A 14,005-nucleotide genomic window follows, 5' to 3' on the forward strand; every position below is an offset into this window, starting at 1 on the left:
CGGTCAGCAAACTAATCCTCGTCAAAATTTACCTCGGAGACAGTTCAAGGTGTAACAAGCATTTGCAGCTACAGATACAGCTGAAATTCGGAATATACTTAGTTGATACAAATGTTCAACTACTAGTGAACTAACAACTTGAGGAGATTCTTAGAAATTGAGATTAATATATAGATTTGGGGACGTTTTCGAATGATTTCTTCCCGACTATAACGTCAGTTTTACCAGTGACCAGTATTGATGTTTCAGAATCAATGACGGCGATTTTTCACAAACGTGAAGTTTAGAATATCTTCTTCCGTTTATAATTTGACCTTCAATCATACTGAGCATGTTTTCGAGAAACACAACGCAAAGAAAGCCATGTTTTTGGAATGCATGAATTTCACTGCTCTGTTATAATGGATTTAGCGTCTATTCGTAATCGAATAAACTTTGTTCAACAAGGGCGACGCTTAGGCCTTTGCAATAACAAGGGCTCAATATTTCTCATTCACAATCACATGTAGGCCCAATGCAACCCGTCCCCCAGTGCATACAGTGCATACATTGGAAGTTAGTATAATCTTAAATTTTGGAACTTGCGAAGAGAAATAAAAGCAAGTTATTTACGATAAATTCCAATCTGCTTCAATTAATAATACAAAGTGTGTAATTAAACCTTCACTAATGTTTAAAGCCGTATTTCAAAAAGAAATGACATTAAAATAAGGCTGCATTGTGCCTGCAAAATAGTCTTGCGCCATCCCATTCAACAGTTAACAATATAATGATATACATTCAGGGAACTCAACAAAAATGGCCGACTTCGTGAATAAGGCTCATAGTGTAATAAAACGTTACGAATTACTAGATTTATGATGAAAGGAAAGAATGCCAAAGCTGATAAAAACGCAGGTGGTTTGGTACAAGAAATTTAGTGGAAGAACGAGCCCCGGAGAATATCAGTGACGATAAGTATATGAATACCTAATGTAAGAATCTAAGGCTGTTGATAGAAAAAATCCCAAAACTCATAAAACAAAACTCAAGAAATCCCATTCAAATGCATGGTCGGTTCCTGGTCCAATAGTCGGTTTCTTTACGGCTGCGGTGTAGTCTGTGTCATTACTCCAGGCACACCCCAGTTATGACTGCATCCGAGTCTTCTCCTCCAAGCACGATGTTTTGGATGGTCAACGTAAAAACCTTTCTCTTGTATTTGAACTTCTTGGAGTATGGAAGCAATTCGGACAGATCGGACGCTTGGTTTAAATAAAGAAAACAAAATTAGTATGAAAACTGTGCTAATATTTTTCTGTCAGATAACATCACTTAGCAATGCAAACAAAGGGGAACTTTCAGACTGCGCCTCCTGAGAATACCAAGACAAACCAGTTTTGCCGCCTCCAGAATAAGAATCCCTAGTTCCACACCCCTCAAGAGGACCCTGCTTATACGCCACTGAATTAAGAAATGTGAGCGTAAATTATTAGTTCTTCATTACAAACAAAATACAGGAAAGTTAAAGACTGAGCATGAGCTAGATTTTCACCTGATTTTGTCAGCTTTTCTCGCTCGTATTAGTTCATACACTGATTGACATTTAGTTAATGAGCATACACAGCAAAAAGCATAACATCAATTATTTTGTGGGATCGAGAGCAGAGATAGGGGACGGCAAAAATCCTGGAAGACAGGTTGATCCTCCAATAAGCTTGTGTACTTATGACGTCATACTTTGTTGAAGTGTGTTTTTGCTTTGATGCTCAGTGGACCGTGAGCCCCACCTGGCTCCATAGGAAAGTGCACATTGTAAACAAAGTGTGGCGCTGTGAACTTACGCCACGTTCTGCGTACCACCAGTGACGCAAAAGTAGGGCATTTGAGTTGGGTAGATACGGATGCAGACCACAAGTAAAATAGGCCCAAAATTGCACCAATAGGCCCTAATTCCACTGCTTTCGGAACTCTCTTGAATAATTTGAGTGTGAAGGCCTAACTTCGGTGCGCAGATTTTCGGCATATGGGTTGGACTTTTTATGAAAACATCACGTTTCTTAGCCCATTTGAGATATGGCCGATACAGTTGAAGGACGCTGTTTGGGTTGGTGTAATACAGAAGACTTTATCGAATAACACCCTCTTATTGTGCCTGCTAAATCTCAAATTTTATGTGCAGCATCGTCAATGGATCATGATTATTCAGCTAGTTCGGTGTTTATTCACAAGAAATTGCTATTATTCACACTATTGCTATCACTCAGTCATGCATGTACATTAAAGCATTTCAACGAACGACTCTCGTTGAGCTGCCACAGTGGCCTAGTGGATAGTGGAGTGAACTACAGCCTGTCTCAAAAAAAAATATGGTACAATCAAAAACGATTTTTTTTTTCAATATTAAATCTCAACATAAGTAAGTCGTTTTGAGCATCACATTAAAGAAAAAAGACCAGGCTCTCCAATACTTTTTGTTTCATCTCATTTGCTTTTGTCAATCCAGAGATAACTCCAGTTTACTGCGGAACACAAAAATCGAGTTTGTTTCTTTTGCCAAGTTGCAACCTTTTGTGAGCTTCAAGACAGCATGGCACAGTACTCGAAACAACTCTGTCCATGCATAAAAGTGGCACAAACAAACACTATTGGAAAGCCCAGTCTTTGTTCTTTAATATTATGTCAAGTAAGAATGACTTATTTTGAAATTTTATATTTAACCAATTTTGAACCAACTTTATCTTTTGACATAAGAGCGGGTTCGCTCGCAGTCCTTTATACCAAAAATTGCTTGTGACAGATGAATGACTTCTTGAGTCATTTGCGTTCATTCGTGTGTTATTCGAGTAATTCCAGTGAAAATTCACATCTTCCTAGTTGAACACAATACGTACGCTTTCATCGATGAGAAAAATGCATTCAAATGAAATCCGCGTTAAACATGCATTGCTAACGTTTAATGGAATGCAACACGTTCTTTGTGTGTTTAATTTAGTTCCGGACAAGGTGGTAACGTTGTGATCAGTGCGGTTTCACTTCTACTGTCACCTTATGGTTGCCGTTACCGTGTGAAAGCGATTGAAAAAAAAAGCCAAGTCTGAAAGAGCGCCCCCATTTGTCAGATATATGAGCTATAGTTTACCTTTCAGTTCTTCGTCGATGAGGATTTCCATGTCATAGTCGTTCTTGTAGTATTCAAGTGAAACATACAACCCACCGATGGGCGAGTAGTCGATAAACACGTCTAAACGTTAGAAACAAATGAGTCGACATCGATACTAGTTCAATGGATATCACACTCTCCCCAAAAAGAATTGTGCTGCATGATTTGCTAATAATGAAAAGAAAACAGAACCCCATTTAAGAATACACCCACCAAGCCGCTTTCCCGTACAGGGTGAGTCAAAAAGAAAGTAATCGAATTTGAAAAATATTTTTCAACATATTTGACTCGCTTAATTTCATTAGAAAATATACAAATAAAATACATCATTTGGCTTTTAACTGTGCAAAGCCTACTATTGTAATGTGCATAGAATACTATTGGCTATTTCATTAAAACTCGGATGTCCGCCACTGATCATTTACCGTTTTACGAATTGAGCACAGAGGGAGTCAAAACGAAAGTGACCCAGATTAATGATTTTTTTTTCTTGAAAAGCAATCGAATTTGATACATATGTTCGTGCACTCATTTGAAAAAGAGAATAATATTTGTACAAATGTATATTATTTTAGAATATTATTTGTATTTAAATGCTCGTGTGTAATCTGTAATTCTCACTCAGCTCAATAGCTACCAATGGCATTTCATGGACAGCAATAACATGGGTTATTTTAGTTATTCAACATTCATAAGTTGTGATAGCACGGATCAATTTCAGTTCTTCTTTTTTTCCAGTGAGTGGAAGAACATCTCTATAAAGACATGCTTGATTGGTGTATCATATTAAATTGCCTACTCATACAAAAACCTTGAATTCAGGTTACTTTCCTTTTGATTCACCCTGCACACCAGTAATTCCTTACCTATATCTTTTCCAATTAGAACAAAACAACCAACATCCCAACACTCGAAATCCTTCTCTTTACCGCAAGCTGAAAAAAAGATGAAAAGTAACCATCAAAATCAGATACGCCCTCAACGGTCACTATATAAACACCTGCCTTCACAGTCCACTAAACTTTGGTATGCAACCTTGTATTAAAATTCCCAAAGACACTGGTGCTAAATGCCCCTACTTCAAACTTCTTTTATAAATACTCAGAACTCTCACAGGTATTAAGCTGCTCAGAAAATGATGATTGACATGTCATCTAGCTTTCATTTTCTTTTCATTTTTCTTGGCGTTGACCATTAACTTTTCGAGATATTCTCACCCACAGAAGACGATCACTATTTTCTAAAGTTGAAAAGTAGCCATCTTTAAAAAACGATCCCTCCACGACATGGCAAAATAGCGCCACTTTCGAGCCCAATTGTATCCAAAATGCTCAGAATTGGAATCCCAAGTCTGGGCCAGAGGTTCATTGCCATGTCTTTTCAATTCCCCAATTTTATGGCTCTCAGAACTCTCTGATATACACTATTTTGAGGGTAAAACTTTTATTCATGAGTTTGGCGAAAGGATTTGGGCCCATTTACCGGTATGCAGCCTCAGCATCTACAACGTGAACTACTACATTAGCAACAGTCGTCAGTCTCCTTATGACTAGCTTGTGGAAACATCGAGTTAAACCAACTGGTTCTTCTTAGAATCATGCAGTTCACAAAGAGATATCATTCAAATGGTGCAAACCTCCGATTCATTGAGCATGCCCATCATCTTCACCCATTCATTGAGCATGTCCATCATCTTCAAATTTCATAAGTACCATGATTAATTGCACACTAGTCCGAAAATTTGGATCTGTTAGTATTGTGTATCAGAGTCCCAAAACTTAAGTAATAGAAAACATGCAATACAAGAAAGTAGACTGACACCTGAAACAACCAGTCCTGTCCAACAACTCTTTAGTACTTCATCAATCAACTGTCAGGTAACTGCGCCAACAGAAATATCAAGGATGTCGGGTACTACATGTAGATCACTATTTCTACACATTCCTCCAAATCAGGCACCAGACTAATCACAATAAATGAAATAGTTAGGCTTTTCAAACAGTTGGACCATGGATAGACATGTACAAGTCTAGTCTTCAGCCTCATTGTGAAATCACTTGAATTCCCGCTCATGTGCAAGCCACTGCCAAATATTGAAGAAAAGTCCCCTTTTAAAGTTGAATACTGAGGTGCTTCCCTTTGTCCAATGAAAATTGGGGAAATTTGCTGGCTAAAAAGTGAGTAAAGTTGGCCTGATCTTCTTTTGCATCGTTTTGAGCACTTAAGGTCCCAGTCTGATTGCACACCTTCACTTTGTAGTAGACCAGCCTAATGTGGAAAAGTTCTCTAGTAAATAACTTCACGGTATTTTTGGGTAATAGCTTCTATGGAATTAGTGTTGAGTTGCGGGCCCTTCCTTCTATTGTCTATGTTGTGACAAACACTATACACTGTAAATGGAGTAACACTTTGCCCCAGCAAGAAATTTCGTCAATACATCCCTTTCTTAAGTTATTCGTTCAAGGTATTGGGCTTTGTATAATGTGCACGCCTCCTATACTATTCATAGCCTGAACGCAAAAGGGACTCATAGCTATGTCACGTGACAGGGAATCGGGCATCGCTGAGAAGATAACAAAAATGCGTGGACGTACGTATTATGTCCTTAGGGGCAATTAAGAAACGTACCGATACCTATTGTATCCCAAAGATGCGCGCATTCACCTTGTCTCCGGATATCTTGAATTAGTCTCGCCAAACCCCAGTTCTGATGAGCTTCAAATTCACCAAGTTGCTTACTGGCACAGTTACCATGTTAAAACCTTATGGAAAATCGTATGCACAATAATAATGCTGTGATATTTAGCCCAGCAATCAAAATCGGGGGAAACAGAGGTGTCCTTAATTGACCTAATTTTTACTAGTGAACGATTGTCTAGCGTGGGGGACTTGAAAATATTGAAGGAAATTCCAAACATTATTGGAAAAAAAAATGGAAAGAAAACATTTTTTTGCGGGGGGGGGGGGTATTTTCGATTGAACTTATTCAAGTCTCCCACATTGGCCGACCCTTCGTCTAATTTTATGCCCAGTTTACGGACAGCCAACTGGTTTCCCTTTTTGTTTGCCAAGGCCAAAAAAAAAGTCTCCGGTTTCTGGTTTGCGCGCGCGTCGCCGTAGCCATGCGCGTCGGCAAAATGAAAACTTTTTTTTTCAATGAAAGATGATGTCTCAAAACTGCCAAACTCACTGGTTTGACTGGAATCCTGCTGCTGCACAATTTTAACGTCTTTTTAGATTGGTTTATGGTCGAGAATAAGCTTTATGTGGCCTCTCTGGACTCCCATATATTTGCACTCAGTTTAGTCAAGGACCATTTGCAGTCATCAGCCGACATTTGAAGCAAAACAATCAGGTAAAAAAAAAAAAAAAGCCGCGTCGCCGCACCACTTTTTGGGCAAGCTCCATATTAGACACCGGAGACTTTTTTTAGTTGGACTAAGCTAAATATCGCAATGCTTTCATTGTTCACGCAATTTTCCATAAGGTTTTAATAGGGAATACTGTGCTGGTAAGCAACAAGGTGAATTTAAAGCTCATCAATACTGAGGTTACTATGCCCTACTAACTACTCATTCACTTATATGCTTCAGAAAGTGTTACTTAAGTAAGGGTGAGTAAGTAAATTCTCCAAAAATAAACCTTTCAAAAAAATAAAAAAGAGAATATATACCCAAATATGGGAATAAATATATTATACGGCGGGGCTGAACAATTTATGCAAATTAGGTATAGTTTGGCCAAAACTAAGGGTGGCATCCACCTATATTTTTTTCTACATCCTTTGACTGATTGATCTGGCATGGTTGCCTGCTATAACCACAAAATGCCGTCCAAAGTGTAATATTTCACTTTGGCTGGTCTACTATTCAGATAACCCCGAGGAATATAGTTAACAAGGGAAATACAAAAGGGTAAAACCCTTTACAGATATGTCATACCTATATAATTACGTCAAAACACATCGTTTTCATGATCATAAACACTCCTGGACGTTTGGCCCCAATATTCAATACTTGCAACGCATTTAAAAGTCTCAATCCAAAAGAAATCTTGGAAAGAATGTTGCAACCTGTCGCCACTTTGGTGATTGCGTACAAAGTTTTTGGAGGGCTAAGACACATTTCTAAGTACATGAAGTATTTTCTAAATGCAGTCCCGGAATCATGTGTTATCATCACTTTTGCAATGACTGCCCTTCATTGAGATAATAATGAAGAAAAGAGCGGCGTCAGGTTGCACCATTCTTTCCAAAATCTGTAGGCTAATAACCTACCTGGCTTGAGAGCACCTCGTTTGTTGTCTAGAAGGCGGGAGACCAGCTCATCCATCAGTTTGCTCTCATCGTTACGCTTTTGCTGATCGGACACGAAATCGAGATATGTGCACAATCAATCAACATATTGTGTAGTTTAATTTAGTCACAACATGTAGATTGGAGGAAGTTAAAACTCACGGACTAGTGTTTACAAAAATTGAGCGTACATGGAACCAAGCAACAACATGCAGTGGGATTAATTATCATCTGTCTCCGAAACCTCAGATCAGCGGCAGTTGCAAAGACAGACAAAACGGAATCTAATATACACTTTAATATGTGCAAGCAAGGTTGCACCCGCCCTACACTTTATTATCTGTATTTCTTTTGAACAGTGTGAATGCGTATACTTCCAGTGCAGGGCAAATGAAGCAGGCAAATTAAGGGAAACTTGCATGGCTTACTATCCTTTCTGGTTTACTGTATTATTGTATGTGTATTTATTGGGAATACAATTGTGTTAATGTAATTGTTAATTAATTTTAATGGTGATCCGTACTCGACAAGCAGTTGCTTTTTGGAGACTCCATCCACATTTACTTTTCATTTCGTATGATTATACATGTATTGCATAGACACCAAACAATGTGGAAGATGAACAGTGAATGAAACTTACTTCTGGAAACTCGTCGAAGGTGCGACGCTCCGGCCAGGCAAGGGCGACCTGGAAGACCAAGAGGCCTAGAAACACGAAGACGGGAACAGATCGCATCATCATCTTCATCAAGCAGTCAAGACAATCTACAGAAGGGACGAGTAGCTAACTTCACAGTGACGACTGCGTGCACCAACTGATGTACAGCACACTGTAGCTGCAGCTTATAAAACACCTTTCAATGCCAAATTGTGGTCCTTTTTTAACTTTTACACAGACACAATGGTCCGCTGTTAAGAAGTCGTGGATTTATTACGGATGACCAAATCGTTCTTCTTTGTTGATGGCTTCAAATTAAAGCCTCTTTCTTGCGCCAACTCTATTCGACGCTGGTAAAAGCATTGTGACAGGCAGACGACCTCAAGTTCCCATACAATAGCGATTTAATGCTTGTTTTTGTTACCCGTCAAAATGGAACTAGCGCAGACATCATAGATAAGAGGACATAACGTTAGCCTTCTTCTTGTTGACCTGGCCATAAAAAGGTGAAGAAAAGAATGAAGACAGTGTAACGAAATCGTCACCAACACCACGAAGTAACACCCATCTACATACAAGTAATTTAAACTAGCAATATATATTTCATGTAATATGGTATTTCACACGAAATTCTAGAAACTTGACAGGAACCGCCGAAGGATGAATGTAATATAATGTAAGGAAATTGCAGCATGAAGGACACTAGTGCACTGGACCATGGTGTGTTTATTGTTTTTCTCTATGGGCACCGCGATTGCGTGCGGAGGGACTTTCCCTCAATGAGAAATCATTTTGCGGAGAGCTCGAGTGGGCGATCAATGAGAAATTCGGACACATGTAGGAGAATGCTGTACGCTAATGTCAGGAACTCAGGAATGACAACCCTGCTTCCTGTAATTTCGGGGGACTAAAGTTCCAGGAAGTGAGTATTTATTAAGCCAAGATACATAGACCCACTTTACAGCTTCCTTTGATCGTTTTATTTGTGTAAAGTTTGCAGCCACGTGAGGTACAAAATGAAACTTTCTGCGTAGGCCACATGTACATGTGTTTAACCATGTAGTTCTATGTGTTTTTCACAGTACAGAATGTACACCACTCCATGTACATGCATTGAGACATCCTAACACTTGGGACTGACTGACCCTGGGGTAAGGTTTTATATATATTTATTATTATTTTTGAAGACGATTATTGAACTAAAAGTGTGTCTAGAACCCAGATATGATTATGAAACTGTGTATTATGTAATAAATAGGCAATACTTATTTTTTTGTTTCAGGGTTTTGTTTTGGGGTTTTTCTATTCCTACCTCTATGATTGACCAAGCATCCGATTGGTAATAAACCGTAGTGATCGAGAAGTGATGGACTGGTGTCCAGTTTCATCTGTGTTTAATCAAGGACGGACCCCAGCCCTAGAATTATAGTAGGGTAGACCACCACATTAAACGACATCATTCTTTTAAAAAGGAATGTTTTTCAAGTAAAATAAACGTTCCAAACAAAGAACCATTCGGTTGATAGTCAGTCTGCATGGTTCCAATAGCCAAAGATCATGTCTTTTAACACTGTTAGATCAGGGAACAAACATGCCGTGGTAGCAGTTAAACATTGTGTTAAATGTAGCAACTGTTTAGAAACATAAATATTGTGTGCACTTTATGTCCATTCTTATGTTTGAATTGTTCTTTATATAAGGTCTCATCCTGATCCCGGTGCAGTTGAAATGGCCACGGATGCTGAGATTGCTACGGGTGATTGCTACGGGGGCTGGTGATTGAAGACATCCCCTTGACTTGAGCACACTACTTCTAATTTTGTGTGCTGTATCACTTGTACCCGCTGTACCCCAAGCTCTATATCGTACATTACAAGCCATAACTACCCGGCTGTAGGTGCACAGAAAGTTCAGCTGCAAATCCGGTGAGCACTGTGTTTTTTTTTGTTTCACTGGCTACTTGTCACTTGATAACAATGATATGCAAATCCTCGATTTTACATGTGCATAAAAATGCATATACATGTATGTTCAACAGGTTGTCTTGTGTACACCGATGCACGCAAACAGTATTGGAATTCACAGTGTACATGTATCAACCTTGTGTTGGGTCCACTCTTCATAGAAACAGAAAACTTTGAATTGAATGCATTTTCCAATTTACAACGTTCAGACATCCTTAAAAAAAATACAAAATTGGGCATTAAGCTGTAGAATAATGCCTGACCACGCATACACACACGATACAAACTTGAAGTGTTTGTCTGCATGTCTGCACTGCATGCGTATTTGTGAGCGTGAATTTTATGATTTAATTGTCAATACTGACTTTTTGCCGATTCCCAAAACACGTAATGGAAATGTATTTCGAATTCTGTGTTGACCAGGCATGAAACAAATGACAAAACTGTTTGTGATGTACATGCATTTACATGTAAGTATTTTGATTTATTTTCGACTTGTATGGCTTTTGGGTTGCAGGTCTTCAGGATGCTGGCCCGTATCTCTGATGCGGTGCTGATGTGATCATTGCTTTATTTATCGACAGTACCCTCGCTCTGCAGATCATCACGTATGCCATGGACTATGCACCCTGCTCGATTGAATTCTGTGTGCAGCAGCTGGCCCCCTTGTTCATTCAGCGTCCCCAAATCGATCGTGATTGTTTTGACATGTCATGCACAGAAAATCTGTGTTGTTCTTGAAACAAATTGTCAAACCCTTAGACTTTTAAAGCAGCAGTTATGCTGACAAATTCTGAACTGCAAGTCTGTCTAGAATGCACGGATATACATTTATTCCAAAGACGAAAAGACACTCTTCCCATTTGGTGGCCAAAATTGTTCAAAGCTGCCTGGTATTTCAGTCTCTATCAACAATATCGTCTTCTTCATTCATTCATTTTCATGATGATTTGATGAGTTGGGCCCAACTGTCCCTGTCGAGCATAGTGTTGGAAAGAGATGGACCACTCAGACCCGTTTCTAGCTCGATGGATGTTTTCAGGGTCATGTTGGGACGACCTTTTCGTCGAGGGGCTTCAGGATTCCAGAGGAGAACTTGACTAGCTGGCTCATTATGTCGATAAACGTGACCGGCTAGCCGAAGGCGACGCTGTCTGATGGTGGTGGAGATAGGGGGAAGGGCACCATACAGAACAGAGTTAGGGAGATGTTGTTGCCAAGAAACGTTTTGTACAGCCCGCAACATCCGTGTATAGGTGCCATCAATGGATGCAGAGATCTGTTTGGTCAGGGTCCAGGACTCGCAACCGTAGAGGAGGATGGATTCTATTGAGGTCTTGAAGATGTTAAGTTTGGTGGTCTTGGAGATTGAGGATCTCCATACTTTGGTCAGTGAGAACAGAGCAGACCAAGCTTGAGCTTTTCTACACTCGATGTCATGAGCTGTGTTGGTGTAGGAGCCCAGATACCTGAAGTCATCAACTTTATCGAGCTTACTGCCATCTAGTGCAGTGACGTCATCAGAGGTAGATGGGTTGATGACCATGTACTTAGTCTTCTTTGCGTTAAGAGAGAGACCAACGGACTTGCAGCAGGCTTCTACTTTATGGAGGAGAGATTCGGCATCAAGGAGGGTGTCAGCAAACAGACTAATGTCATCTGCATAATCTAGGTCGGATAGGTATTGGGCAGGGTATCTACTACTCCTACGGCGTGCGAGGGTGAGACCATCGGTTACATTTAATGCTGTCCGCAGGGCATAATTCAGAACTATGATGAATAGGTAAGGGGCGAGAGGATCACCTTGAAGAACTCCAGCGTTGACGGAGAACGAATCTGATTCACCTTCGGGAGTGAGAACAACAGCACTTGTATCTTCATACATAATTTTGATGGCATTAATGGTCTCCTCCGGGATACCGTAAGCATGCAGGATCTTAAACTTTGTTGGTCTGTCAACAATATTTAATTGCTTGAAAATGTCCAAAGTCATTGATGAAAAACTGTGGGCTTCGGTTTGGCATACAAATCACTCTCCAGTTCTAGTATGTTATGGGTCAAACATGTTTGCATAAGTATTTGTTGATACAACTTTTGTGAGCCAAATTAAAGCATTTGACTTCTTATTTGGTGGTTTTTTTGTCCAATAAACCAGAATTGAATAGAATAGAATTGAAGTCTGTGTTCCAATTTGCTGCATGACCTCTCACACACTGCGGATGGATGCTGGTTTGAGTAATCATTCTATAATAGTTAGTACTAGCATGGAGCTATGGCTCAATGTGGTACTACATTGTAGTACTTAGCCCTTATATGCTGTAAAAAAAATCATCATGTCTTTTTAGGTCTACTTTGTCAATCGCTGTTTAATTACTTTTAAAAACGATTTGAACAGATCCACATTCTGAAGATTTACTTTAATCCCCATTTGGAATTAAGAAATCATTCATAAAATCAAACAATCACTCTTGATTTTTGCAAACGTAGGTACGCGTACAAATTAACTCACAATATGGCACAGTACATGCAGACATGTACAAAATGTACGTTGACATCGTATCGAATATCGCGCGTCAGAGATGGCTGGTTCCCGCACACGACGCGCGTATTATTAACGAAGGGCACGAAACCAGCGTTGTCACTAACATGGAAAACAAAATTTGTCCCGTACAATGCGGAGTTTTCAGGGGGTTATAGGGTCAAAAGATAAAATCTCTCACACTCAAAATCCACATGATCATGAAAGCAAGGTCAATAATTATTGAAAAACCATTGTGAAATATGGTAGTTGAGCGGATTTATGTTGTAAAATCGTTTTGTTGCTACCCTTTACAAGGCTTCGGACTATGTGAACAACTGTTTTCGCTGTCGCCAAACATCGTTTAAAAATACACTCTAACACGACTTTCAGTCAGCAGATTAAGTACTAAAGTCTGTATTAACACGTTTAAAGTCCAAAAAGTTTGGGAATGCACTAAATGAATGTCGTAGCATTAATATTTGACTGCTGAATTATGTTCGAAATCATAAAAATCATAAATGGGCGCCGCCATGTTTAGCAATGACGTCATCAACGCGTTATGAATAATACATAGCTTCTCATTGAGAAAACTATATTGATGCGTACGGCCTGGGTGCGAAACAACCGTGATTGGTCCTCGAAAAGGACAGGGCGTCAGTTTGCCACGCCAGGGGTTCCGGGGATCTGGAACAGTACACCGGGAGCTGGTTTTTGGGACACCCATCAAAGGTTATTTCTGTCTGGCTGGCTAGCTGGCTGTCTGGCTGGCTGTCGTATATGATTACTTCGTAATGCAAATTGTCCCAAACCGGTTTCTTGTGTAGATTAAAAGAGTTCCAAGAAATAACTTTTCGAAATTAATTATAGGGGCTGTGAGACCAGCATCACTGTTAGGGTTTGTTACATTGTCAAAAGGTCACAATGCTAGTCCATTTAATAGACCCTGGCCCTGGCGAAGCCGACCACGGTATATTACGTAAACAGATTCGGCGATTAATTATGCAACTAGAATGCGTTTGACCTCGAGAAACTGACCGATAAGTAAACGTCTTCTATTTCGAGCTCCCCCGTGCGTAAAAATCACGCCCACGATGAAAAACATTTGTGTACAGGTTGTTGTATTACAAAAACGCGGCATCGAAACTGACCAATCACAATCTTAGTCCTGATTTCGGAACGAAATTATGTAAAATATGTGTATACGTAATCAGAACCCGCACAGATAGGCCTGAAAATTCTCATATCCCATTGTACCTTATTAATCAGTAGCTTTTTATCAGTAGCTTCGTTAAATGAGTTTTAAGATAATTGCACTTAATTTTGAAATGAATTTTTATATCCTGAAAATAACCGGTAGTTTTTTAACGCAATCTCCTTTTTTTTGATCTGCTTGTTTTCTTATGTTTTAGCTTGGGATCATTGTTCG

At 39.5% G+C, this 14,005-nt stretch overlaps 1 protein-coding gene across 1 annotated transcript; it reads right to left on the reverse strand.

Moving 5' to 3' along the window:
* Window positions 1–836: 836 nt before the first annotated feature.
* Window positions 837–8,327, reverse strand: LOC119736502. The gene is made up of 5 exons (XM_038210548.1): window positions 8,077–8,327; window positions 7,419–7,500; window positions 4,009–4,077; window positions 3,122–3,223; window positions 837–1,244 (listed from the first exon to the last, which is right to left on the reverse strand). The coding sequence occupies exons 1-5, from the start codon at window positions 8,182–8,184 to the stop codon at window positions 1,108–1,110; spliced, it is 498 nt and encodes a 165-aa protein (XP_038066476.1). The 5' UTR covers window positions 8,185–8,327; the 3' UTR covers window positions 837–1,107.
* Between the last annotated feature and the right edge of the window lie 5,678 nt (window positions 8,328–14,005).

This window comes from Patiria miniata, unplaced genomic scaffold (assembly GCF_015706575.1).
Source record: "Patiria miniata isolate m_02_andy unplaced genomic scaffold, ASM1570657v1 HiC_scaffold_1, whole genome shotgun sequence".
Taxonomy (NCBI): Eukaryota; Metazoa; Echinodermata; class Asteroidea; order Valvatida; family Asterinidae; genus Patiria; species Patiria miniata.